The sequence below is a fragment of the Coccidioides posadasii genome, chromosome 1 (assembly GCF_018416015.2).
Source record: "Coccidioides posadasii str. Silveira chromosome 1, complete sequence".
Lineage (NCBI taxonomy): Eukaryota > Fungi > Ascomycota > Eurotiomycetes > Onygenales > Onygenaceae > Coccidioides > Coccidioides posadasii.
In genome coordinates this window covers 7,703,992-7,729,241 of record NC_089407.1, presented here as the reverse complement: position 1 = coordinate 7,729,241, position 25,250 = coordinate 7,703,992, and the positions used below count along the sequence as shown (strand labels likewise).

The window sequence follows — 25,250 nt, the reverse complement described above, 5'->3', positions numbered from 1 at the left end:
GCCGCTTTAGATACCCGGCCGGAACAACGTATATGCGACCATCCCGCCGGGGACAGGGCTATGCGGGTACAACCTTCACCTGCAGCGCGCGCCAGTCGCCGCTTAGAGGAAGAAACAAACTAAAAGCGGCGTGTGGACTGCTCCTTCGCGGAACCCGACTTGTCTTGGCGATGCCAAGCAGCTCGAGGTTGCTGCTTATCCAAGTCCGCAACCGAGCAGGCTTCCCGGTAGCGATCTTGCAAACGGTCAAACCCGCATCCATCGCCATCCATCCATGACCCCAAGGCCTGCTGGTCGGGACTACGCACGAAAAGGCCGTGACGATGATCAAAAGTTTCTGCCTAACCCCCAGTTTCCTAAGAGATACCCCCCAGGGCTTGCCTCCTCCTGGCATGTATAAGAATGATTCTTCTTCATTCAATCTTCAATCGACTTTTTTTTTCTTATGTACTTAGTTTCTTGGGTGTAATTAGTTTAGATCATCCGCCTTTCACCTGAAAGGGGCTGTGTGCAGTTCTTGTTTATTTATTTTATTTTATTTATATTTTTTTACTTATTTTTATTCGAGTGTCTTTGTATTGTCCTTTTCTAGACCCAATATAGGCCTACCTCCCGAATCTCGAAAGTTTTCCCTCAACTGTCGCCTTCTGCTGATGAGCTCCGTCGAGCCAGCACATCCAGCATCTGTGGATGTGAAGAGAATTTCAGACCATGGAGAGAAGCAGATGACCGAAGTCGCCCCAACGACCGTCGATGCAAAGGACGATGCGGTAATCGACGTGGAAAAGACCGGAGAGGAGAAGGACAAAGACGAAACCTCGGGCGGCTTCGGTGCTTACTTGGTAAATTTTCATGCAATGCACGACCTTTCAATGTATCTAGCTAAAGATAAAGTGCTGTAGAAACTCTGGAAATGGTGTGCTCCAGTCGATGTTGTTCTTCGGATCTGTGGGTTTTTCGCCGCGATCGCGTCGGGAACCGTATGTCAAAGCTTCCCAGGCGCAATGCGAAGAAGAGCTTCATAAACCCTCTGACCTGGCGGAATCTAGGCTCTTCCCTTAATGACCATTGTTTTTGGCGCATTCGTCGATGAATTCAATGATTACGGGAGAGGGGTTTCAACCCCCGAGCAACTCAGGAAAGCAATCGCAAAAAATGCGTTTGTAACCCCCTCGCCAACTCAACCCTTTTTAATGATCTTTCTGGCTAACGTTGCCGCCAGCTTGTATCTTGTCTATCTTTTCATTGGAAAGCTTGCCGTATGTTTACTCCCCACGTCGTTTTGTCTTCAGGCTGAACTTATCTTTAATAAAACGGTTCTAGACGGTGTACATCCACACCACTTGCTTCACAATCACCGCCGTTCGTGGTGTGCGCCGTCTCCGCTTGGAGTATATCAAAGCGATCCTCAGGCAGGATATGGCGTACTTCGACACGTACACCCCAGGGTCCGTCGCCACTCGCATATCCAACAATGCGAATCTCATTCAGAATGGTCTATCGGAAAAAGTGGGAACCGCAGTTCAAGGTTTCGCCATGCTCATCGCCGCGTTCGTCGTAGCGTTCACCAGAAGCTGGAGACTTACGTTACCCGTTGCTACCTCCATTCCTACTGCCGTTACCCTCGTTGGAATCACGGTTGTGCTAGACACGAAAATAGAAGCAAAAGTCTTGGATATTTATTCAAAGGCAGGTGGCCTCGTCGAAGAGACTCTGAGCAGTATCCGGGTCGTCGTCGCCTTTGGTGCTGGAGGTAAACTGCGGAAGAAATATGACGAGCATCTAGACTCAGCGAAGAAGTTTGGGGTGAAAAAGGGCCCCATATTGGGTGTCCAATACAGCTCTGAATTCTTCATCATGTACTGCGCCTATTCACTTGCCTTTTGGTATGGTGTTAAACTCGTCACGAAGGGGCAGATCGGATCGGGCGGAGAAATTCTCACGTATGTCAAACCCCCACGCACAAGGAGCGCTCTTCATCTCTAACTTCTTGAATAGCGTTATCTTTGCCGTCGCCCTTGGCACCTCCGCTCTCACTATGATTTCTCCTACCATAGGCGATTTCACGAAAGCCGGAGCAGCCGCCAATGATGTTCTCGATATGATCGCCAGAACCCCTGGTATCGATTCCATGAGCACTGAAGGGTTAAAACCGGAAGAAGTCAAGGGGGAAATTCAACTGTCAGGAGTGTCTTTTTTTTATCCTGCAAGACCCACCATTCAAGTCTTGAACAAGGTCACCCTCAATATCCCTGCCCGGAAAGCCACAGCACTGGTCGGGGCTAGCGGTAGTGGGAAAAGCACGATCGTCGGGCTCTTGGAACGTTGGTATGATCCTGCTGAGGGCTCAGTTCAGCTTGATGGACAGGATATAAAGGATTTGAACGTGAGATGGTTGAGGAGCCAGATTGGGTTGGTCCAGCAGGTAAAAGGCGCAATTTAACGAAAACCACTTCAAACCATATATACCTGCGAGCTAACGCGTGCTAGGAACCGATTCTTTTCAACGACACCATCTATAACAATATCGTGCACGGTCTTCATGGGACAGAAATGGACGGTTATGATGAAGAGAGGAAAAGGGAACTGGTCCGGGAAGCGTGCATTGAGGCAAATGCAGACGAATTTATCCAGACCTTTCCCAAGGGCTACGACACCGTGGTTGGTGAGCGGGGGAGCCTTTTGAGTGGAGGTCAGAGGCAAAGAGTTGCCATTGCTCGCAGTATCATCTCCAATCCTCAAATCCTTCTCCTTGACGAAGCCACCTCTGCGCTGGATCCCCGAGCCGAAGCCGTCGTTCAGGCCGCGCTGGATAGAGTCTCACGGACGCGTACCACCGTGTTGATAGCACATAAGCTCTCAACCGTTAAAAAAGCAGACAACATTGTCGTTCTGAATAAAGGTCAGGTTGTCGAGCAAGGGACTCATGATGAGCTTCTGGAAGCACATGGCGCATATTGGAACCTCGTCAATGCTCAAAGCCTTTCCACAGTGGCCGACGAAAGTTCCTCGGAGACTGAAAACGACTCGCAAGATGTACAACCAGGCGAGCTAGAAAAGGTCGCGACGACAAAATCGGTTCGCAGCAATCTCCCCACCGAGGAAGTACCAGAAGAAGTCGATGTCTCTCGTAAAATGTCCCTTTTCCGATGCTTGGCCAAAATCTTCTACGAGCAGCGCCGTCACTGGGTCTATTTTCTGTTCGGCGGAGTTGCGTCTGTCTGCGGAGGCGGTGCTTTCCCGGCACAAGCTGTTCTCTTTTCAAAAATCGTGACAATTTTCCAGCTGCCAGAGGACGAGCTCGCTGACCGGGTGAGCTTTTGGGCTCTGATGTTTTTCGTCCTTGCGCTGGGGGTGTTGTTTTCGTACGGCTCCGTTGGTTTTTTCTTGACTGTTGCTGCCTTCCGCGTATCGCGGTTCTATCGCAGTGAATACTTTGGTGCCATGTTATCGCAGGATATCGCTTTCTTCGATAATCCGGATAATTCATCCGGAAGCCTGACTGCAAGATTGTCGACGGACCCGCAGGCTCTGCAGGACTTGATTTCCTCAAATATCGGATTGATCTTGATTGTCATCGTGAATCTCGTCTCTTGCACAATTCTTGCCCTCGTCACTCAATGGAAATTGGCCCTTGTTGCTCTCTTCGGATGTCTCCCGGCGCTTTTTATGGCTGGGTTTACCCGTATGCGTATGGAAATGAAGAGTCAGGATAAGAACGCAAAACTGTATCTCGAGAGTGCGCGGTTTGCGTCCGAAGCGGTTGGGGCCATCCGCACCGTTTCATCCTTGACGCTAGAATCGAAGGTCTATGACAGCTATGCGGAGCGTTTGAAGGGCCCTGTTTCGAGATCCTACAAGCATACTATGATTAGTATGATATTTTTCGGTCTTTCCGAAAGTATTGACTTGGCAGCGATGGCGCTCGCTTTTTGGTATGGCGGGCGGCTCCTGACATTCAACGAATACGATGCCGAGACGTTCTTCGTCGTGTTTGTAGCCGTGATTTTTGGTGGGCAAGCAGCGGGTTTTCTGTTTGGGTTCACTTTGAGTAGGTTATTTCCTTTGCTGCTGGGCTCAGGGGGGGATTCTCTTCGCTAACACGTGCTATTAGATACGACGAAGGCGCACTCAGCTGCAAATCATATTTTGCACCTCCGACAACAAGTTGCTCCGATTAACGGCTCGAAGGGAGAACCTCTCCCGGGCGGCGAGAAGGACGTTGCAATTGAATTTAAAAACGTCTCATTCCATTACCCAAGCCGACCAGATCATCCGGTACTCCGAAAGATCAATTTCAAGATCTATCGTGGGCAAAACGTCGGTCTCGTGGGCGCTTCGGGATGCGGTAAAACCACCATCATCGCGTTGCTGGAACGATTCTACGATATCTCCTCCGGTGAAATTCTCATAAACGGAAAATCGATTTCTGCAATCGACGTCAACGAATATCGAGAGAGCGCGAGCTTGGTCTCTCAGGAGACGACGCTCTACCAGGGTTCTATCCGAGAAAACGTCACACTTGGAATCCACTCGACAACAGTCTCAGACGACGACATTGTCAAGGCCTGTAAGGATGCGAACATTCATGACTTCATCCAATCTCTGCCTGAAGGCTATAACACGGAATCAGGCTCGCGTGGTCTCACTTTCAGCGGAGGTCAAAGACAGCGCCTTGCTGTTGCACGGGCGCTTCTGCGAAATCCTGACTTCTTGTTCTTGGACGAGGCTACCAGTGCGTTGGACACTGAGAGCGAACGGGTCGTCCAAGCTGCATTGGAGACTGCAAAAAAAGGAAGGACGACTATTGCCGTTGCTCATCGTCTTAGCACTGTACAAGACTGTGACGCGATATTTGTGCTGGACGCCGGTAGAATTGTGGAACGAGGCACTCATCAAGAACTCTTGCGGCAAAAGGGGCGGTATTACGAGATGTGTCAAGCTCAGAGTCTTGACAGGGATGCATGAGTTCCAACGAGGACAGCTGAAAAGTTGCGGGAGTCCGCAGTTTATATAAATAATAGTGTGCTTTCTTAATCTGTATTAATACAATAATTTGGACGTAATGCTCTTGGTATTCGAAACTCCACTCTCTCTTCCTCTACGTTGTCCCCGATGCATCGTCTTCCAGGTAGTTTTAAGTTCACCAAACTGATATCCTATATTTTGTCACGGCTAAAAGGGTTCCTATTCAGAGAGTTCCGGAGATAAAATTCATCCCATCAATCGATCCCTGAGGAATGGCAGGGCAAAATTTGACATATGGGCACTATCTTCCGACCATGGGCCAGCAAGTTTGACCTTAAGGACAATGCAGAAGCAGTTAGAAGATACCGCCGGCTCGCCAGGGTTTACATTCCCGTCCCAATGCCAAGTTGTCACCGGATATACACTCCGATTTACGAACATGGGATAACGCCGCGCGCTTATAACGTTCAAAGGGGTATCTCTTACCATTGGAGCTGGGTTTCCGTTATCGGGTGCGTTGGGGTTACACTTGAGCATCGTTTTGTGGCAACGAAGTTCGGTTCAACTTGAGAGACCCAATTGCTGAAAGAGTCGGATTTCGAGTTCTTCGGGAACTCGGACTCTCGGGAATACAACCTTGCTAGTTGCTGGTTGCTGTCCGCATGTACGTGTCTAGAAAGTTGCCGGCTGAACTTGGTCATCACTCCACACTTGTTCCTATTGATTCCACGTCAACCTGAATCAATGCGTTTATCAAACAACTCATCAAAAATCATTTAAAGACACTGCAATATACCAGTTATCATAGTTTTGTGGCTCATCGTCACAGCGCCATGTCCAGTCTCAATCTCCGGAGTGAAAACACCTCCCAGCAACCCCCCACCGAAGCCGATCTCAAGAACGGCTTCACCCTGAAAGCTGCCCCAGGCACTGACCTCTGGTCCAAACCACCCTCGACGGTCCGGTCAAATGCACCCACGATCACCAGGGCGATAGCACTGAGCCGCTTCCAGAGAGCCCGTGTTCACGTCAGTGCTGACTGGTCCACGCTCTACGACCAGGGCGGACTGGTCTTGATGATGGAGCACAAGGCCCGAAAATGGATCAAGACGGGGATTGAGTTCGTCAGTGGGAGGCCGTATGTGAGTACGGTAGCGAAGGATAACTGGGCTGACTGGAGCCTTGCGCCGATATCGGATGGCGGAGGCGGGGTGACGATTGAAATGGTGAGGCAGAAGGGTGCGTTGTGGGTTTACGTGGTTGAGAAGAGGGAAGGGGAGGAAATCATGGTACCGGTGAGAGAGATTACCTGGGCTTTCGCTGAGGAAGAGGATGTCAAGGCTTTGGCTGGAGTGTATGCGTGCCGACCAGCGAAAGAGGGCGGGGAGTTAGACGTGGTATTTCGGGACTTTGAGCTTGAATATACATAACCAAAGTGACCACACATCGCAAAAGCCGTACACAGCAGTTTAGTTAACTAAGTTAGTAAATCCCGCGCGAGCTACTAACTATGCGAGTTAAATGTACGTAGGTTTTCGGGTTGAGGGCGACCTTTCTGCGCCATGTTGAAACGATACGAGGCAACTGATTAAGCAAACATGTACTCCGCGCAGGGTTCGGGTGACTCGCAGCGGCGACTCGCCGTCGGACGCCGCAGCTGATCGGATCACCAGGCATTATCAGATCCGAGCTTGGCCGAAGTTTCGCCCAGGGAGGTTTAGAGCTGGTCACGGGGAAACGCGCGAGATGCCATACCGTAAGTAGCCTAGCGGGCCTCGTTTCACCCAATCATACTGTGGCTGCGAGCCCACGCTGGGTTGGCGAGCGTTTGGGTGCCTAACTGGTTAGTTAATCTTATCATATCAGATCATCTCGCCAAGCAGCCGTGGCCTCCACCCGGCCGTTTCCGCCCCCCTCCATCACCCGTTCGATTCATGACTGCGTCTGCTGGCTCTGCCTGCGGTCGTCCTGGTGGTCTGTTCTCCGCATCTACGATAAGCTGGGCTTTTATTAAACCAATTTAATGCCAGCGAGGGTTGGCAGGGTTTGGATCGCCTTATTTCTCCTTTCGAACCCCTTGAGTCCAGCTCCCTTCACCCGCGGATATCCCATTGGCTAACTTTTTCCATGAACACGATCAATCAACGGACATTCACGACTTTTTTGGGATTTGCTTTTTTTTTTTTTAAGGGGCACTTAAGGCACTAGCGGGGCTATATTTTAGTTCTTCTTATTTATTTTCCTTGTCTTGCGTTCGACAGAGTACGTGTCACGAAGCATTTTTAACCCAACGGGCGTCTCTCTCTCATCCGATTCCTGCGGATCGACAAAACTTTGTGGACCGGCAGCCACCAGCCGTTTCGCAGACCTTCAGCGGCCAGTTGGCTGGCTGTACTTTTCGGCGCACAATCGGAGGCGTTTACAGTTCCAGACATCCTCTGCCTTGCTCGTGTGCGGCGTGATTCTCAGTGTTTTCCAAAGCCCGGCTGCTACCGATCGAACGTCCTGCTGGGAAACGGAATATTATATATTATTGATGAACCTCTGTCGCCCTATCCCGGCTATAACGTGGCCTTCGACGATTGATAGTCACACCAAATAAGGGGTCTTGGGTTGCTGGGAGTCATGAGTCGTCCCAGGGGGCCTTCGAGCCCTCCAACATATGGGGCATTCGAGTCAGACGAGAGAACTGAGGGAAATAACGAAAGTGAAGGCCTGCTTTTTGTGGAACCGAGGGAACTTGGAGAGAATGATCCTATATTTGAAGAGATTATTAGCTCGTCGACTTCCATCAGTACGGACGTCCAGGATGGTGTCCGGAAAATCGAGGCTATTAGCAGAACGTGGACGCAGAAATCATTGATAATAGCATATCTTGGGTGAGCCTTTCTTTTTTTTTCGAGGATTTTTCTACGGCCTGTCCATGGTGGTTTTGTGGGTGTGTGTCATGGGCTAATGGGTTTTAGAATTTTTCTGATGGCATTCTCTACCTCGCTCGAGGGGCAGACGGTGATGTCTTTATCACCTTATGCAACAAGTTCCTTTAGCAAACATTCTTTAATATCTACGGTCTTGGTTGTTCAAAATGTAACTAATGGTAAGCCGGACAAGTTTCTTTCCACTTTCCTTTGAGTACCTGTCTCTTAACACTTTTTCGATAGCTGTCATAAAGCCGCCCATGGCGAAGATCGCGGATGTGTTTGGTCGGTTTGAAGCGTTTTGTATCGGTGTTTTTATTTATGTCCTCGGTTACATCCAAATGGCCGCCTCGAAGAATGTGCAGACCTATGCCTCGGCGCAGATATTTTACTCTGCTGGTTCAACAGGCTTGCAAATACTGCAACAGGTGTTTATCGCCGATAGCAGCGATCTACTCAACCGAGCACTATTTGCCAACCTTCCCGATTTACCTTTCCTCATTACTGTGTGGGTCGGGCCAATGGTAGCTTCAGCTATTCTCCAGAATTTGACCTGGCGCTGGGGCTATGGAATGTGGGTGGTTATTTTGCCCTTGGCCTTCCTGCCTTTGGCCTTGACCTTGTGGCTCAATCAGAGAAAAGCACAGAAGCTGCAGCTACTGCAGCCCAAGCCTTGGAAAGGCAAAGGTCTAAGGAGTTTGCTCCGGAGTACTTGGTACGAGTTGGATCTGTTTGGCTTGATGTTGCTCTCAGCTGCGCTCATCCTCATTCTGGTACCATTGACGCTGGCGTCGAATGCAAAAGATACATGGCAAAACGGAAGTATCATCGCGATGATTGTGGTAGGGTGTATTTGCCTAGTTGCTCTTCCTTTCTGGGAGACGTCGAAAAGGCTAGCACCGCACCCGCTGCTCTCCCTAAAACTTCTCAAGCAGAGAACGGCCCTGGCAGGCTGTGCATTCGCATTCTTCTACTTTAGTAAGGACGACAACCCACCCCTTCTCATCCAGGATGCCCCCTTTTACTGACATTCGATAAGTGGCGTTCTACTTATCCATCCAACCGTATCTTTATTCCTATCTCCAAGTCGTACAAGGCCAATCTGTCGTCACCGCTGGCCGCGTGACACAGACCTTTTCATTCACATCCACCATTGCTGCCGTGGTAGTCTCATTCTTCATTAAATATACTGGGAGATACCGCTCCTTTGTCACGGGTGGCTGTTTCGTCTACATTGGGGGGCTGATCTTAATGCTCCTGTTCCACAAAGAAGGTAGCAGTGTCCTCAAAACACTTGTTATCCAGACCATTGTTGGCCTCGGAGGTGGACTAGTGAATGTTCCTGTACAGCTGGGTGTCCAGGCATCAGCAAGTCATCAGGAAGTTGCAGCTGCTACAGCAATGTTCCTAACAGCACTTGAGATGGGGGGTGCTGTCGGCTCGGCGATTTCAGGCGCGGTGTGGACAAGCTCTATCCCGAAACGGTTACGGAATTACCTACCTCCAGAAAGCCGGGAGCAGGCGGATGAGATCTTTGGAAAGTTGACCGAGGCACTCTCGTATCCCTTAGGATCCCCAACACGGATCGCTATTAATAGGGCATATGAAGAAACAATGGGGACGCTGCTGACGATTGCGGTTTGTGTAACCATTCCGCTGATACCATTGAGCTTGTTGATGAAGGATTACCACCTAGACACAGTACGTATTCTCGTGAATACCAAGCTGACGTATGTTTATTTCTCACTTGTGCTAACCTAGGCGTGATAGATGGCTCAAAAAGTCAAAGGGAAAGTCATCGGCCACGGTGATGTGGAAGATGATTTTATAGCCAGAACCAGTTCTCGATCATCCAGGTCGAACTCTCGACCTTAGAGATATAAACCACCCCCTCTTTTCTCATTCGACCCCTCAGCATCGTTCTCCGCAAGGCCCCAACAAGTGCAAACGAACGTATTGCACAAGCCATGGACCTGGATCTTTCAAAGGAGCAAACATTTTCCTTCCGAGATCCATATAGAAACGAACTTTGTTTTAGCATATACCGACAGCTTTTTTATGTCCCTCGTTTTCTGCATATGATGGCAAGATACCCTTCATGCATATTTCGATCTTTCCGTTTTACTACCACCAGCGTAGGATATGGCTGGAGTTTCTCATTTCCGCTATAAAATTTTTCTGGGAAATAGACAAGTGTCTGACTTCGGGATCCCAGTGTTATTCCCTACCTTTCCCTCGCCTTTTGACCCTTTTGTAGATCATATGTATCTGTACATACACAACATTTAACAGGCTTTGGGCAACATGCCCACTTGGGTCTCAATTGAAGGAGATGCTTTGGAAAAATGAACAATTATATTTGACCTAACCAATTGGAGTGAAGATGCCTATCGTCCGCTACACGTTGACCTAACACATTGTTATACAGCACCACAGAAGTTAATGATTGATTCGAGGGCCAGAAAAGCGCGACAGGACTATCTAAAGCTTGAGAAACCGAATGGGTAATGTTATTTTGAACGGGAAATAGGCCTTTCTCTTCTCTTCTGGAAGCAGAGTCCCATCCTTATCAACAAAGACCTCATCCAACGCCGTCTGGTACGTGCTATACACTCTAGCTGTAATCAGGCGCAGCTCTGCCCATGCAACGCTATTCGAGAAGAAAGGAGTTAGATAAATAAAGAATTCAGGGCATTTCCAATCTCAATCTCGATTCGATTTGGATATAATTTTCTGAGTTGGATGATATCGAAAACTTACTTTTTCCCCGAACACATTCTCGCTCCGGAGCCGAACGGCCAGAACATCCGCTGCATCTCTCGATATTTTGGAGACGTGATTGGAATGTTCCAACGTTCTGGATTCCATCTTTCTGGTTCCTGAAAAGCGTCTGGGTCGCGATGAAGACAATAACCTTGGGAGTGTATCGTTGTCTGTTTGATATGCTATTAGATCGGGTGGAGTATGGACTTGTTTGACGAAAATTTCCACATACCCCAGCTGGGATTTTTGTTCCCAAAACCACAACGTTCTGTCCTTGCTTCACTGTTCGAGGCAAGCCAAATGGAAGAGGAAGATGGAGTCGAAGCACTTCACGTAGTACACAATCCAGGTATGGCAGTCTTTGGACGAGCGAAGGATCAGGATATTTCCCTGGTAAGATTCCGGCATCATGGAGCTCATGCCGGAGTTTATCTTGGTATATCCTGTTTTCAGGAGCGGAGAGTTCCCACATCAATGCGGCGAGCAAATCGCCAGGAGCGAAGTATCCTTGTTGAAAAATCAATTCCTGGGAAGTAACAGTGGGACTAGCCATGGCCCATCACTTACCAGCTATGAAATGGTCAAGACAGTCACTTGCGATGAAGTTTTTACCTGGAAGGACACGTGATGGGCCGTTCTTTTTAAGGGTGGACGTGAGATGCTGAAGGTGAGTGATCGAGTGTTCTTTTGTCTCTGAATTGGCGGAGAGAACTGCTTCGACCCGTTTCATCCCAAAAGTTCCTATTTCATCTGGTCCAAAAAGCCTTTGAAATAGCGTGGAAATGCCTGTCAAATCGTTAATATGGTCACTTATGGTTTCAAGCAGGAAAGAATGTGCTAACGTGGAAACCACCCCAGAAACGTTACAAACGGTTGGCATAATATATCCGCAGTGGTAATCAGCAGTCCTTTATAAATCTTCCTCGATTCCTCGTTTGTCAACATATTAGGATGGTCCTTTTCCCCGTAGATGTGGTGAATGATGATATCGGCCACCAACCACCTCAGCCAGGAAGAAACATCAACGGTCCTGCAGGGCGCGGCAACAGCCCTCTCCTCTATTATCCGCATAAATTGTTCTATATATATCTTAAACCCAGCTTGAAAAGCCGGAGCGGCAACCGCAGGTCCAGTATACAAACCAACGACCATCTTTCTGCGAACAGCATGGAGATCCGCATCCAGCGTCGTTACGACGTTTTCTGAAGCATAATTTTGAAAAGCGAGCAAAGATTCACCAGCGTCAAGTCCTCGTGGACCCGAGTAGATCTGCGGCAGGGCATCAGCATGACAGAAGGAAACTTCACGAGGGCCCAGCTGCACGGTTGGGCCATATTTTCGATGCAATAAGAGAATTTCGTGCTTGTCATTTCCTGCGTCCAATTTATTAACCCGAATGCGTAAAGGTCCTCATTTCTGGTTACCTTTCCACTGCTTCCACCGCATCCACCATCGAGTGAACTTGGCGATTCTGGGCCCAGGAAATGGAGAAGTCACCACGCGAAAAATACCCCGACATATATCAAGAGCAACCCAGATACCAAGGCCGAGCGCAAGAAGCTGCCATTTGGGGAGGGAAAGGGCTGTGAACAGCGTCACAAATGCCATACTGAAGGGCGGGTATGGGAGTTTCCACGGGTCGTAGATTCAACACGAAAAGCGAAGTGCGAGAACTTCCCATCTACGGAGTAGATATAAGCGTCGAAGGACTGAAGCTTTCTCCTCAAGCTTCAACGGCCGCGAACGTCTCGTGGACAGGCCGGCCCGTGTGGGTGCCAAATGCTTGCCCCAGAGCTGCAAGGATTTGGGCACTTCATCCAGTAGAAAGTCAGCAACCAGGGATCCGTGGACACCAACGAATAGCGAGCGATTCAGGTCTGCTGTTGATGCAGGTGGCATGGCCGAGCCTCGCTTCTCCTCCCCCACGATAGAATAGCTTTCTCATATTGAAAGTCTTCAAGTCCGTATGTACTTAGCTGGGAGGTCGTTCCAAAACGTCTCCAGTCCTTTTTCTGAGGAAATGGCTCGAATTGGTTATTTAACAAGATGGCCATGCCACTTCCTTCTGCTCCCATCATCATCTCACCCAAACTCTCCTTCGATCTCAGCTCGTGTGGCTTTCAATTGTTTCTGACGGAACACGAAGCACGGCTTGGCTGCAAACGGCATTTAGCCTGGTCCGCGGGAACTAACCGCATCGGGGTATTTTCTGGAGAAACCTTTTCTGGAGTCGCCCACTTCCATCCCAATCTCCAAGGCAGTGAACCTTGGACCACAGTGATAGCCAGGCTGTGTCCAGCACGTCACCTATCTACAAGACACGTTCAGCTGCCTGCGATCTTAATACCTGAAGCGGGTAATTCATGGAGGACCCCGTGTACAAGGCCAGAAGATGCCAACCTTCATAACAGGGCCGCTTCGCCCTGAAATGACTCCTTTCTGGCCAGGATGGACTTGCAGCGAGATCAAACATCTCCCTTGAATTATCGGTCTCATTGCTGAATACGCTGCCCCAAATTTCTCTCTAGTTTCCCTAGTTTTTCTCTTTGCTTATCCACCATGGACCCAGGGCGAGTCTTCTATATAACGAAATCAAAGCTGGCATCGGGTGTGGTATATACCATTCTCGACTCCGACTCAACCACACGTCTTTATACGGTAGAAACGTCACAAAAAGCGAAGCCACATATGACACTCATTCGACACCGTTTTCCGTACCAGCAGATGGCTCCTCCAGCATGTCACTACCCATCTCCATCTCCACCCTGCGCACATCCGCCAGTTCAAGTCCCTTTCGGCGGATCCAACAGCGGCACAGTTGTTAGCACTGTTTCGTTCCACGGTCTTTCCTCCAAGATTGGCATTTCCTTATACTCCGGTCCCCAGCCAATGGATATGACAATGCAGCGCTCTGATCTGCTTGCTAGTGGACGCAAGTTTGACTCACCGCTGGGAAGGATGCAATGGAAAGGAGGCGATAGTATCTTCACGAGCAGCCATAAGCTAGTAGATCAGCACAAACGCGTGATCGCTCGATATGAGAAGCGGTCCTCCCTACTTTCGCGTCAGATGGATCAGTTTATATTGCTGGTTCAGGACGCCAATGTGATCGCAAATTTGGATATGGTTATTGTTACGGGTCTGGCAACAATTGAGTATACCCGAAGGTCAGATAAAGAGTGGGACGAAGTGTTGGAAGAGGTTGCAGAGACCGTTTTTGACGTTTAGGCCCTGTTTCTGAGGAGCGGCTCACAAGCCAGCCGTGTTGGCTGTGTAGGTTGATACTCAGTGGCATATTAGCGTCTTTTCTTTACCTTGGCGATAAATTTCACTGTAGATTTTACAGGAATTCTAAAGTCTCGAACAAAACGTGAGATTGCCACAATACCACTCATGTTTTAAGTCCAGCCTTCCCGGAATATCGCGACGAGCCTGATGATCCAACTCAGCCTAATATTCCTTCTGCCTAGAGCCTTACGAGCGAGGCTTGGTGAAGTCATTCTTTTGCTAGTAAATCATTCACCTTCGCCACCAATGAAGTTATCTTCTCCTCCTTACAACTGTCTCTGGTCGCATGCCGGGAATTCAATCACAGGATGAAATAGACCCAGGTTTTGATATTTGTCGATGTAGGAATAGCATGTATACCCTTCTGCCGTATGCTATCCTGCAACGATGCGTGGCTCATACTGTGTGTGACAATTGGGCCGCAACATCGAAGAACCGGATGGTTCTGTGCTCAGTTCTTCGCTGGGCATTGGCCTGTCGTGCGTAGTTTGGTACTATTTTCAAAGCGACACAATGGCCCGTTGGTGTGTTGCGCAATTAAATTCGGGATCCAAACAGCTGGGTTGGTATTTGTTTTCTTGGACGCAGAGGAGCTTGAAATATTCATGTAGTCAAATATTGAAGGGGGCTTTTGGAGAGCTTCTTGGGTGAACTGGATTCTGAGAAGGATGCCAGAGTTAGCTTTGCTTCTCGCATTAAATCAACTGCGCTGGCGATGCTGGAATGTTTTTGAGAATATATATGGGTTGTGATAGTTGATAGTCGCTTCTCGTATTGTGTCGATGGCAGGATGCGACGTCACACAATGCATCGCAACTCCGCGGCTGAGATGGGTTGTTGAATCCCGTGCGTTAGTTTCTCAATGGCATTCTTTCTTCCAGAAGGCACATAAGCCTTCCGCCCAAGCTGAGAGGTATACGGAGTGATTGAATAGCATTGAGTATATGTATGCGTGCTTACTTACATCATGTACAGGTTGCAGCACAGAATTCCTGTGTGTGCGCGGGGAAATGGGTCTGGCTCAGAACGGTCGCTTGTTATTTGGTATCTTCCTCTTTGCTGAAAGGGTACGTCTATCCTGGAAATGGAGGAGTTAACCCGTCCCATATAACTAGTCAGCAGCGGCTATTTAGGGAGTTCAATAGTCGGTTTTGGGACTTTGGACGGAGGATACTCCGTAGACACTGGTGCTAAGCATGGATCTCCTTGTCTAACCTCTGAACCCCAATGAATTAGGGGGTGGAGGAGATCCTGCGGATTTACTTGGCTGTGTTATAAGCTCGGCTTACGCTGCTCTTCTGCTCATGAGACAACACGTTGCTGGTGGGTTTGTTGGCAGCACTGAGGCTGTCGTTCGTGGATTGAGCTCGGCTCAGAAGGGAAGAAAGCAAGACAGTAACTAGCCTCGGATTTTTCTTTTTTTCTTTTTCTTTTTGGGGATCCGGCGACTGTCGCTGTTTGAAGAGAAAAGGGATCATGACCCACTCTTAACTAGTCGAAAAGAAGGTGAAGCTGCTCGCTGGTCTTCGTTTCAGCCTAGAATACATTTGGGATAGAGGCATGGTTGCCGATGATCATCGTGATCGGGGTGATACCTCGCAATACCTTCTGCAAGGCGCTGGCCGAGCTTTTGGTGCTTGTAGCTTCAGGGTCGTCGAACCAAGCGAATGGCTAAAAACCGTTACATCTCCAGCGTCCGTGGACTAGACTAGAGCCGAAGTTAGATAAAGAGTTCTGCAGGCCAGTCTTCTTCAGACAGATCAGAAACTGCGCGGGTGAAATACGGCAGCGAGAAGGGCGCAAGGGACGTCACAGCGGATAGTAAAGGCACTGGCAATTCTCGTATCATTGTTGCAGAGCAAAGTAGAACATCTCCATTGCCGCCCGTATTTCATCGCTGCTGCTCTCAAGATCTTTGCTTGGTGGCATCCGGGGCGATTTGAGGTGTCGACTTCCCCCCCTTTTGGCATCGCTGCCCATTTGCTCAACAACCACCTCCATTCTTTGAAACATCAATCCTCCAACCCCGTCATCAATCACTTCTCCAGCCACCACTGTGAGCGTCGCCTTGTCCAATCGGTTTTGTCCAATACCTGCTTCTCTTTCAGCAGACAAGCCTCGCAAGGGTCTTCCCAAGTCCTTGTGGGCGCGTTCTGCAGCGCAATCCGTCTCGTCGTCGCCCTTCCGTCCTCTCCTTCACCTCCACCATCCAAGTGAGTCTGCACACCACCCAGGGTCAATCTTGTTTTGTTTCTTTTCGATCCCAACTTCTCTCTTCAGCTTGGCCTTGGAGCTCAGGAATCAGAGAAGCAGCACGGCCTGTTGTGTGGGCTATTGGTTAACAGTTGTAGCTCAGCGTTCTAGGTCTCTCTCTCTCACTTTTATCCTCCTCCGGTTCTGCCTTACTCACTCAATTCACCCTCACTTTTTCGCTGTGTCACCGTTAGCAACTGAGGTTTGCCCTGACGGAACTTTCCCTCACAAACTCCCCACTATTTCTTGCCCTCCTCTCCTCGCCTGCTCCCTTCCTCTCCTCTCTTCACCCGTTCGTCTTCGCCTCGTGAGCTCCAACATCCTCTCGATTCAATACTGCATCCTGACATACTTCCTACCCCTGAAACATCTGTGCCTCAGCACATAAGTAACCGCAGTTTTTCAACTGTTGTGTTAGCAAGCTTCGAAAATGGTTGTTGCTACTATCAAGTAAGTGTGCTTTGCTCGGCAAGATGAATACATCGTGCTACCCCGATGTCATAAGATAAATCTGTGTTCAGGTGCACCGAACTAACCATGCTTCGGGAACATAATAGATGTGTTGTCGTTGGGGATGGAGCTGTCGGAAAGACATGTCTGTTGATCTCATATACTACAAACAAGTTTCCTTCTGAATATGTTCCCACTGTTTTCGATAATTATGCAGTGACTGTGATGTGAGTTGCGCGTCTTTTGTTTATACATATCCTTTCTCCTTAGACTCCAAAGGTCCTTTGTGTTTTTGAAGCCAGATTCTTGTCCCTCTACCTCTTTTGGAGATCATGCAAGAGTTTTTAGAAAAGCTAGCTGACACGGCGCCAACCTACTGCTACAGGATTGGAGACGAACCGTATACTCTCGGCCTTTTCGATACTGCCGGCCAGGAGGATTATGATCGTCTTCGTCCGCTCTCCTATCCCCAAACCGATGTCTTCCTCGTTTGTTTCTCCGTGACTTCTCCTGCGTCATTCGAGAACGTCCGCGAGAAATGGTTTCCGGAAGTCCGTCATCACTGTCCCGGGGTCCCTTGCTTGATTGTTGGTACCCAAACTGACTTACGCGATGACCCTGCTGTTCGTGAGAAACTCTCAAAACAGAAGATGGCTCCCGTTCGCAAAGAAGACGGAGAGCGCATGGCAAGGGAACTTGGAGCGGTCAAATACGTCGAATGCTCTGCACTCACTCAGTACAAGCTCAAGGACGTCTTCGATGAGGTGAGCTACATGCTATTCGCGCGTCAGATGTTGTGTACTGATCAGTTTTCAACTAGGCCATCGTTGCTGCCCTTGAGCCCCCAAGCACCCGCAAGAAGTCTCGCGTTTGCAAGATTCTGTAAAGCTCTTTTTACATTTTTTTTCAACGGCGTTGAGGCAAAGTCTAGTCGTCCTCCCAATTATCCGTCCAGATACTTCTAGATTAGCTTATCCGCTGTTTATTGCGCCGTCGAGCATGCCCTCTCAATCTGGATTGAACTGGACAAACGCGTTTTGTTATGTCTGCAAACAAGATGACAATATGATGATGGCATTATGAGGGGTTTCAGGAAGGCGTGTGAAATGGCGAATCATTGAAGGGATGGAATTGTGTCTTTGTTTTTTACCCTTGTCATAGTCATCTCTGTACTCCTGTGTCCACATGTCTGTTTTACTTTGAGTGTTGTGCTGAATCAGGCAGATCACAGGTCTTTAAGACAGATTGATGAATCCTATTTTATTTTAATTGATTCCCACCTTGTTTCTTGCGTCTTAACCTAATGCTTGGATTTGATGGTTGAGGAGATTTATGTACATGGGGAAAATCCACAAGACACATTGCAAATACATTCCTTCTCCCTTGTATAGTTTTATTTAAACTCCATATTTATCTTGGTTCCTATGCCTGTCTTTGTTAAAAGTTACGCTATCATTTCAGGCCCTTCATCACTCTGCTGCTGTGGAAACATAAAGTGCTGCTCTTTATCTCTGACAGTTGTTTGGACTTCTAGTCAGCCATTACCTCTGCCTAAATGTTAGCATAGTCATCTCGGGCAGTGCTTCCCATAAAGATATTTATTGACTATTGATTGTCGAGATTGGGTAACTATAATTTAATGTTAACAATTGATACATGTAGATTCTTATTTGAAATCAATTATGCTGATATGGCTAAAGCTACAACACTTCCACTTCCAAAACTTATATCACAGCTCGTCGCGAGATTTCTGACTCTTCTTGCCATACCACCCACCGGCTTCTTCTTTAAGTTCCAACTTTACCATGCTGGCCAGTAACTCATAGACCATTTGAGCCGCTGCGAGAGCTGTTCCTTCTCCATGTCCGTCGTAAGTGGGTGATACTTCCACGATATCTGCTCCAACAAGGTTCAGCTTCTCAATCCCCCGGAGGATTCTAATCAATTCTCGCGTCGTCCAACCCCCCGGTTCGGGCGTCCCTGTCCCTGGCGCGATGCTGGGGTCGAGGACGTCAATATCGAGGCTCAAATATACAGGCTCGTCGGGCAAGAGACCGACACGAGAGATGATTGCGTCAATCACCCCCTTTACGCCGATATCATCAATGTCGTCAGCGTGAATTCGCATGAAGCCTTGTTCCGGACCCGGATTGGTGTAGTCGCCATCGTCAGTACCCGTCAGACGAGTTCGGAGTCCCGCGTGGACGGAACTAGTATTGGAAATAAGCCCTTCAAGACTAGCAGTGTGAAAAAGACTGCCGTGAGTGAAGCGGGATTGCTCAGAAGTCCACACCTCCGAGTACCGGAGTGTATTCCATGTGTCGAGGTGGGCGTCGAAATGCACCACCGTAATCGGCTTGTTATAAATCTTGTACAAGGCGCGAAGCGCTGGAAGCGCGATGCTGTGATCACCTCCTAAGGTGATGAGTTTGGGTCTGCCATTCTTTGGCGTTGGTCGGTTACCAAGCTCGAGGAAGGCTTCGTACATTTGCGATTCGGCAATAGCATTGTCGAATGGAACGACGGGGATGTCACCACAGTCCAGGATTCGGGCCCAGCTGAGATAGGGGTTTATCCCTGCGCGGGTGTTGTATGCCAATCCCGGCACTTGGCGACTGCTGGCAGCGCGAATGGCCCGAGGGCCAAATCGCGCACCGGGTCTGTATGTGACCGCTGTGTCAAATGGCGCTCCGATGATTGCAATGTCATAGAGTTCGTCTGGCTCCAGAAGGCATTTAACATGTTTGAGGTGCGCAAAGGTGGAAATGCCCGAGAACGCCCACTGTAAGTTTACATCTGTCAATGCATCGCGGCTCACAGCAGCAAAATAAATTCTTTCAAGGCATATAAGTTATGAACGCAGGCTATGTGCGAGAAGTCCATGGAAACAAGCCATGAGGGATAGCTTACTTCCTGCCCCCATTTCTTGAGCAGGTCCTTTTCATTAATTGGCGCCTGCTCGCCATGCTGGTGGTCCTGATGGCCAGCGACGGGCTTCCAACAGATTAATAGCCCCAGGAGGAGTCCCTGCCAGTATGAAAAACGCATCATCCTCGTCGGGTTGCCTCCTTCTCAACCTCTTTTTATTCATTAAGCTGAGCCAAAATAGAAAAGCGTAGAGGCTGGCCGAGGAGGCCTTTTGAAAGAGCGAAACTCAAGCTTTTGAAGTCGCACCCATCGCGGTTAATTTCAAATTTGCCCAGTGACAATTTTTCCCGAGGGAAGACAAAACTCGCCGAACTCGAGTCACGGATTAGCATTTTCGCTCCTCGTGAACGCGTTTGGGGCGACCGAGCGGTGATCACAGTATTGAGCTGGAGATTGCATTGAGCCGATGCGAAAACGGACAATCCAAATTTCCGAGAACGACTGAGTTGGGAGCCTTAGGTAGCGCATAGAGCTGTCTTGTAAAATGACGACACGATCTCGACATCCAGCAGTTTTTAACAGCACTTGGGCAATTAGGATTCATTTTTTGAGACATCGCCGGGTGTTACCATACTGAATTGCCCGAGCTTCTCACTGTCCCCCATGGGCTAAGGTTGAGTAATGCGCCGAGTGGTAGTTACGGGGCTGGGCGCCGTCACTCCCTTGGGAACTGGTATGGGAGTATTGCAATTCATCGTCATGGCGCGTGTTGATTAACTTATAAAAACATTAGGTATCCGTCACACATGGGGGCGTCTCGTGGAGGGCCACTGTGGTATTGTATCTGTGAAACATAGACATCCCGGATTTACAGAAGTACCATGTCAGGTTGCGGCCGTTGTGCCGCAGGGCCCCAAGGAGCTTGGCGGCTGGAGAGCATCTGAATGGGTGACTCGCGATGTAGGTTTCTCTGTGTCTGAGGAGCTGTAAGCATTGTTGCTTGGCGCCGTTGATGCTAAGAAGATCTGATATTGACAGAGATTGATGGTAGGAAGAAAGAAAAACCGCTCTGTTTGCACAATACGCATTAGCAGCAACAGAGGAAGCGCTCAATGATGCAGGGTGGAAACCCGGGACCCAGGAAGCAATGGAAATGACGGTAGGTCCACCATACCTTCATTTTCGAAATCCTCAATTTACGCTATAGATTGCTGATATATGGGATAGGGTGTATGCTTAGGATCTGGAATAGGGAATTTCGAAGAAATTTATAACTCATCCGTTGCCTATGATAACGGGCTACGTGATAAAAAGGTACCTCGTCCACTCGCAATCTTTGAGCCGGTGGAGGTAGAGCTTTTCTCATATCATGGATTATAGGGATACAGAAAGATCTCGCCGTTGTTCGTTCCCAAGTTACTAATTAACTTGGGCGCTGGACATATTTCAATGAAATATGGCTTCATGGTATTGACTATACTCTTTTATTTTAGAAATTGATTCTAAATCTCTAAGGATAGGGACCGAATCATGCAGCAACGACCGCATGTACTACCGGTGCCCATTCCATCGGAGATGCTGCTCGTTTCATTGCACATGGTGATGCCGATGTAATGGTTGCGGGTGGAGCCGAATCCTGCATCCACCCACTTGCAATCGGAGGATTCGCACGGTGCCGGAGTCTTGCTACGGATTTTAACGATCAGCCTAAAAAATCCTCTCGTCCGTTTGATAGAGATCGCCAAGGATTTGTTGTCGGTGAAGGTGCCGCTGTCGTGATCCTGGAGGTACCATCGACTGATTTTCGCAGTGAGCAAGAGGCCTGCTTTTACTAACGCATATCTCGGACTTTATATAGGAATTAGAACATGCCACATCCCGTGGAGCACGTATTTACGCGGAATTAAAGGGTTACGGCTGCTCGGCGGACGCATACCACATGACAGCGCCCAAGGAGAACGGTAAAGGTGCTTTACTGGCCATGCAACGTGCATTGAAAAATGCCGCATTACCACCGAGCAAGGTTGACTACATTAACGCGCATGGTACTTCCACTGTCATCGGAGATGCTGCGGAAAACGCCGCTATTAAGACGCTCCTTCTTGGCTCTGAAGGAAAAGAAAGGCCTTCGGATATCAACATCAGTAGCACAAAGGGTGCCATAGGACATTTGCTGGGAGGAGCTGGTGCGATAGAAGCAGTCTTCTCCGTCCTAACAATCTACGAGGTAAGGCATGACTGTCCTATGACCCTAAACTCCGAGATGTCGTCGCTCAAAAAGGTCATAGGGAATACTTCCACCAACCATCAACCTTGAAAACACAACAGAGGAGTTTGACTGCAATTACGTGCCGAATGTGGCACAGGGTAGAGAAGTGGATGTCGTCCTGACAAACAGTTTTGGGTTTGGAGGGACGAATAGTAGTCTATGCTTCGCGAGATATCGCCAGTAGTTGCACGATTCTCGCGACCAAATTGGTCCCTGTTGTAGCCCGTAGTTTAAAAAAAAAAAGTTTTATCACGTGATATTAAAGTCCCGCAGCCAATGTTCAATCTCCAAAAGTTCCTCTCAGCGCTTTCGACTTGAACTCTCAGGCTTAAATCAATTATTGGCCTCTTTTTTTCTTTTTTTTTTTTTTGTTATATAAGAAAAATGGCGTGCTCAAAACGAGTGGGCGTTCTTGGGGGTGGCCAGCTGGGGAGAATGTTGATGGAGTCGGCCAATCGACTCAACATCCAAATGAATATTTTAGACGCGGACAAAGCCCCCGCGAAGCAAATCAGTGCTCATGATGATCACGTAACTGGCTCTTTTATGAACTGCGAATCTGTACGCAGACTCGCGGCGAATAGCGATGTCTTGACAGCCGAAATCGAGCATGTTGATACGCATGCTCTGGAGGAGGTTGAGTCCTTGGTTGATGTGCAGCCCAGCTGGAAGAGCATCAGAATTATTCAGGATAAATTTTCGCAGAAGCAGCACTTGGCGAAGTTTGGAATTCCGCAGGCGGAGTATCGTGAGCTGAAGGACGGTACAGCTGAGGAACTGAGTGCGATTGGACAGGAGCTTGGGTTTCCTTTGATGTTGAAGTCGAAGACTGGGGCGTACGATGGTAGAGGTGAGGATGCGATGCTATTGTATCTCTTTGTTTTCTATTGGGAATTCAAGCTGAAGATGTATTTTAGGCAATTATGCGGTAAAGACCGAAGAAGATATACCGGCGGCGCTGGAAGCGCTAAAGGGCCGACCTCTTTATGCAGAGAAATGGGCGAAATTCGTAATGGTATGTAATGTTCTCCCAGCTGAGTGCAGTTCGATTCTTATTTCCGACAAATAGGAATTGGCAGTTATGGTAGTCAAAACCAAGGACAGCGTCTTGTCCTATCCTACTGTTGAGACGGTCCAAGAGAACTCGATATGCAAACTAGTCTATGCTCCTGCAAGAAATGTTTCAGACGAGATCAACAAAAAGGCACAGAAGCTGGCCAGAGATGCAGTCGCTGCCTTTGATGGCAAGGGAGTCTTTGGAGTCGAAATGTTTCTCCTAGAAGATAACTCTATCCTGCTCTGCGAGCTTGCCAGCCGCATCCACAATTCTGGACATTACACTATCGAAGCATGCCCACTGTCACAATTTGATACCCATTTGCGCGCCATTTTAGATCTTCCGATCCCCCCTAAAAGTCTCCAACTGCGTCAACCTGCAATTATGTTGAATATCTTAGGTGGATCTACGCCAGATGCTCACCTTGAGGATGCTGAGTACGCATTGTCTATCCCAAATGCAAGCGTCCACCTGTATGGAAAGGGCGCAGGCAGGCTCGGACGCAAAATGGGGCATGTCACAGTTACCGCTCCTACAATGCGTGAAGCCGAGGAGTTGATGCAGCCTCTTATTGATCGGACAGGTGGCATGGGAGTTGAGGCCAAGGTTGCAAGCAATCCTCAGCCAACAATCGGAGTTGTAATGGGTTCAGATAGCGATTTAAAGACCCTGGTTCCTGGTCTGAGACTCCTGGAAGAATATTTCGGCGTCAAGCCAGAGGTAGATATAACTTCTGCCCACCGGACTCCTGATTATATGGCCGAGTACGCTTCTACAGCGGCATCGCGCGGTATCAAGGTCATAATCGCTGCTGCCGGTGGAGCTGCACATCTGCCTGGAATGGCGGCGGCACATACGTCGCTTCCAGTTATTGGCGTGCCAGTGAAAGGAAGCGCCCTTGATGGGGTTGATAGTCTATACAGTATTGTGCAAATGCCTCGAGGTTCGTAAACCCCAATTGTTCGCATAGAGGGAACCCGTTTACTTACATGTTTCTTCTTCAATATAGGTGTCCCGGTTGCAACTGTGGGAATCAACAACAGTGTGAATGCGGCCTTGCTGGCTGTTCGCATACTAGGATGTTACGATGAAACCTTACAACAGAAGGTGGCAGAATACGCAAAAGCCGCAAAAGATGAGAATCTGGACGTAAAAGGAGTTAAGATGCGGGAAATAGGATGGGAAAAGTACTTTGAGCAAATGCAAACAAAATAACGCCCTCAGATTATGATATTTAGCATTTTTACGCAATCATGACGCCAAAATATAATGGAAGATTTTACGCGACCCAAGACAATATACCCGATCTGCCGAGCATGTTGTTCATCACTCTCGCAAGTTTTAATCCTATTCGATCTCGAAAAATGTAGTTCAAAATCGATATTGTAGCTCGTGGACTAGTGTTCCTGTTCAGATAGTTACAGAGTAGGATAGGAGTGACTCCGTAAATATTAATGTATGAGGCTGCCTTGGTCGGACAACTATACCTTGAGAGCTGGTCCACCAGCAAATACTGCAACTGTAATGACTAGAGCATAAATTCAACCTCAGGCGCATTTGTGAGCTTCTTGATATCATTGATTATTTTCTCAGTGCCAGTGAAGAAACAGGTCCCATAAGTCGAACCACCAAAGTAGACCCTAAATTGTCCAAATCTGTCAAACAAAAATGAACCCGTCACCACTAGCACCGAAGACCTCATTGAATGAACGGATGGGTACTGCGCAGTATATCTTTGATACTGTCCCCTTTATCTATTGACGACTTCTTCTTTGGGCTTATATCCTTTTAGAAGTACTGACAGGCCATGGTTAATCAGTGGTGTTCCTCGGTGATATGCTCCTTCGATGCTGTCACCATGATGCATGCTTATTTGATGCGCCAGTCTAAACGCCGAGCGTAGTGGCTACCGGTTCAGTACGGACGCAAAGTAGGGAATTGGCAGGATCCGGTGGTTAGAATAGGCTGTTCACCGGTGAAAATTTCTCAGTAACCTTATCTTTGGTGGTAATATGTGTGTATGTAACTATAATATGTGATACATGATACATTCTCGTAGGCATATGCCTCGCTCGATGAGAGAAAGGAATGGAAGAAGAATGTAGACGACGAGAGCGGTCTTCTGATAGTGCTCATGTAACCTGGGAGCATGTCCTAGGCTAGCAATTGACGTTTGTAGTGAAAGGAGTCGAGCTCAGTCGAGCGTCGCTGGTAGATTCGCTTTTTCGCTTGTGATTCGAAAGCCAAAGTGAGGTTTTGTAGATCCTGGTGATGAATTTATCAGCAAGGATAAGCTGGGGCTTACTGAATTGGGAAATCCGGCATAGTGAACTCGCAGTGGAAGATCGTATAAAAAGTGTCATGATCTGTGGCATGGGATAGCATACTCTGTCTGCTCTTCTGGTCATCAGAGGAC

At 48.5% G+C, this 25,250-nt stretch overlaps 9 protein-coding genes across 12 annotated transcripts; 7 read left to right on the top strand and 2 right to left on the bottom strand.

Annotated features, from left to right (window-relative positions):
• Nucleotides 1-434: 434 nt before the first annotated feature.
• MDR5_1 (multidrug-resistance transporter mdr5) lies at nucleotides 435-5,148 on the top strand (the record flags this gene model as incomplete). Of its 2 annotated transcripts, XM_003066250.2 has the most annotated exons (8): nucleotides 435-842; nucleotides 903-980; nucleotides 1,050-1,159; nucleotides 1,223-1,259; nucleotides 1,324-1,943; nucleotides 1,999-2,425; nucleotides 2,491-4,051; nucleotides 4,115-5,148. In XM_003066250.2, the coding sequence occupies exons 1-8, from the start codon at nucleotides 654-656 to the stop codon at nucleotides 4,966-4,968; spliced, it is 3,876 nt and encodes a 1,291-aa protein (XP_003066296.2). In that variant the 5' UTR covers nucleotides 435-653. The 2 variants fall into 2 exon arrangements, with proteins under 2 accessions (XP_003066296.2, XP_065979874.1); XM_066123799.1 differs by having other exon boundaries at nucleotides 435-1,159; nucleotides 4,115-4,968.
• Nucleotides 5,149-5,801: 653 nt separating this feature from the next.
• D8B26_002338 (uncharacterized protein) lies at nucleotides 5,802-6,398 on the top strand (the record flags this gene model as incomplete). Its single annotated transcript, XM_003066249.2, has 1 exon — nucleotides 5,802-6,398. One exon carries the CDS (start codon nucleotides 5,802-5,804, stop codon nucleotides 6,396-6,398), a length of 597 nt encoding a protein of 198 aa, XP_003066295.1.
• A 604-nt stretch (nucleotides 6,399-7,002) lies between these two features.
• On the top strand, nucleotides 7,003-10,180 carry D8B26_002337 (uncharacterized protein). 2 transcript variants are annotated; one of them, XM_003066248.2, is made up of 5 exons: nucleotides 7,003-7,847; nucleotides 7,935-8,065; nucleotides 8,130-8,864; nucleotides 8,926-9,587; nucleotides 9,657-10,180. In XM_003066248.2, exons 1-5 carry the CDS (start codon nucleotides 7,594-7,596, stop codon nucleotides 9,759-9,761), a joined length of 1,887 nt encoding a protein of 628 aa, XP_003066294.2. In that variant the 5' UTR covers nucleotides 7,003-7,593; the 3' UTR covers nucleotides 9,762-10,180. The 2 variants fall into 2 exon arrangements, with proteins under 2 accessions (XP_003066294.2, XP_065979873.1); XM_066123798.1 differs by having other exon boundaries at nucleotides 7,003-8,065.
• Nucleotides 10,181-10,310: 130 nt separating this feature from the next.
• On the bottom strand, nucleotides 10,311-12,288 carry D8B26_002336 (uncharacterized protein). 2 transcript variants are annotated; one of them, XM_066123797.1, is made up of 6 exons: nucleotides 12,074-12,288; nucleotides 11,492-12,022; nucleotides 11,217-11,435; nucleotides 10,882-11,156; nucleotides 10,647-10,819; nucleotides 10,311-10,536 (listed from the first exon to the last, which is right to left on the bottom strand). In XM_066123797.1, the coding sequence occupies exons 1-6, from the start codon at nucleotides 12,255-12,257 to the stop codon at nucleotides 10,368-10,370; spliced, it is 1,551 nt and encodes a 516-aa protein (XP_065979872.1). In that variant the 5' UTR covers nucleotides 12,258-12,288; the 3' UTR covers nucleotides 10,311-10,367. The 2 variants fall into 2 exon arrangements, with proteins under 2 accessions (XP_065979872.1, XP_003066293.2); XM_003066247.2 differs by having other exon boundaries at nucleotides 11,492-12,288.
• A 920-nt stretch (nucleotides 12,289-13,208) lies between these two features.
• On the top strand, nucleotides 13,209-13,972 carry D8B26_002335 (uncharacterized protein; the record flags this gene model as incomplete). Its single annotated transcript, XM_003066246.2, has 1 exon — nucleotides 13,209-13,972. One exon carries the CDS (start codon nucleotides 13,209-13,211, stop codon nucleotides 13,875-13,877), a length of 669 nt encoding a protein of 222 aa, XP_003066292.2. The 3' UTR covers nucleotides 13,878-13,972.
• A 2,648-nt stretch (nucleotides 13,973-16,620) lies between these two features.
• Nucleotides 16,621-17,526, top strand: CDC42 (Rho GTPase; the record flags this gene model as incomplete). Its single annotated transcript, XM_003066245.2, has 4 exons — nucleotides 16,621-16,640; nucleotides 16,748-16,867; nucleotides 17,026-17,404; nucleotides 17,461-17,526. The coding sequence occupies 4 exons, from the start codon at nucleotides 16,621-16,623 to the stop codon at nucleotides 17,524-17,526; spliced, it is 585 nt and encodes a 194-aa protein (XP_003066291.1).
• Nucleotides 17,527-18,369: 843 nt separating this feature from the next.
• Nucleotides 18,370-19,691, bottom strand: D8B26_002333 (uncharacterized protein; the record flags this gene model as incomplete). Its single annotated transcript, XM_066123796.1, has 2 exons — nucleotides 18,370-19,422; nucleotides 19,551-19,691. 2 exons carry the CDS (start codon nucleotides 19,689-19,691, stop codon nucleotides 18,370-18,372), a joined length of 1,194 nt encoding a protein of 397 aa, XP_065979871.1.
• Nucleotides 19,692-20,095: 404 nt separating this feature from the next.
• D8B26_002332 (uncharacterized protein) lies at nucleotides 20,096-22,006 on the top strand. Its single transcript, XM_066123795.1, has 8 exons — nucleotides 20,096-20,241; nucleotides 20,302-20,468; nucleotides 20,560-20,667; nucleotides 20,736-20,822; nucleotides 20,889-20,975; nucleotides 21,029-21,295; nucleotides 21,367-21,735; nucleotides 21,797-22,006. Exons 1-8 carry the CDS (start codon nucleotides 20,190-20,192, stop codon nucleotides 21,959-21,961), a joined length of 1,302 nt encoding a protein of 433 aa, XP_065979870.1. The 5' UTR covers nucleotides 20,096-20,189; the 3' UTR covers nucleotides 21,962-22,006.
• A 119-nt stretch (nucleotides 22,007-22,125) lies between these two features.
• ADE2 (phosphoribosylaminoimidazole carboxylase ade2) lies at nucleotides 22,126-24,124 on the top strand. Its single transcript, XM_003066242.2, has 4 exons — nucleotides 22,126-22,627; nucleotides 22,695-22,792; nucleotides 22,847-23,777; nucleotides 23,844-24,124. The coding sequence occupies exons 1-4, from the start codon at nucleotides 22,162-22,164 to the stop codon at nucleotides 24,047-24,049; spliced, it is 1,701 nt and encodes a 566-aa protein (XP_003066288.2). The 5' UTR covers nucleotides 22,126-22,161; the 3' UTR covers nucleotides 24,050-24,124.
• Nucleotides 24,125-25,250: the final 1,126 nt, after the last annotated feature.

Coding starts and splice junctions, on each gene's coding strand:
- D8B26_002337 (XM_003066248.2), top strand. CDS start 7,594: ATGAGTCGTCCCAGGGGGCCTTCGAGCCCTCCAACATATGGGGCATTC. Junction 8,066..8,129: donor TGTTCAAAATGTAACTAATG/GTAAGCCGGACA, acceptor CTTTTTCGATAG/CTGTCATAAAGCCGCCCATG. Junction 9,588..9,656: donor AGGATTACCACCTAGACACA/GTACGTATTCTC, acceptor TAGGCGTGATAG/ATGGCTCAAAAAGTCAAAGG.
- D8B26_002336 (XM_066123797.1), bottom strand. CDS start 12,257: ATGGCATTTGTGACGCTGTTCACAGCCCTTTCCCTCCCCAAATGGCAG. Junction 11,436..11,491: donor GTTTCTGGGGTGGTTTCCAC/GTTAGCACATTC, acceptor ACGATTTGACAG/GCATTTCCACGCTATTTCAA. Junction 10,537..10,646: donor AGAATGTGTTCGGGGAAAAA/GTAAGTTTTCGA, acceptor CTTCTCGAATAG/CGTTGCATGGGCAGAGCTGC.
- D8B26_002332 (XM_066123795.1), top strand. CDS start 20,190: ATGCGCCGAGTGGTAGTTACGGGGCTGGGCGCCGTCACTCCCTTGGGA. Junction 20,242..20,301: donor CGTCACTCCCTTGGGAACTG/GTATGGGAGTAT, acceptor TAAAAACATTAG/GTATCCGTCACACATGGGGG. Junction 20,976..21,028: donor CAATGAAATATGGCTTCATG/GTATTGACTATA, acceptor CTCTAAGGATAG/GGACCGAATCATGCAGCAAC.
- ADE2 (XM_003066242.2), top strand. CDS start 22,162: ATGGCGTGCTCAAAACGAGTGGGCGTTCTTGGGGGTGGCCAGCTGGGG. Junction 22,628..22,694: donor TGGGGCGTACGATGGTAGAG/GTGAGGATGCGA, acceptor GATGTATTTTAG/GCAATTATGCGGTAAAGACC. Junction 22,793..22,846: donor AATGGGCGAAATTCGTAATG/GTATGTAATGTT, acceptor TCCGACAAATAG/GAATTGGCAGTTATGGTAGT.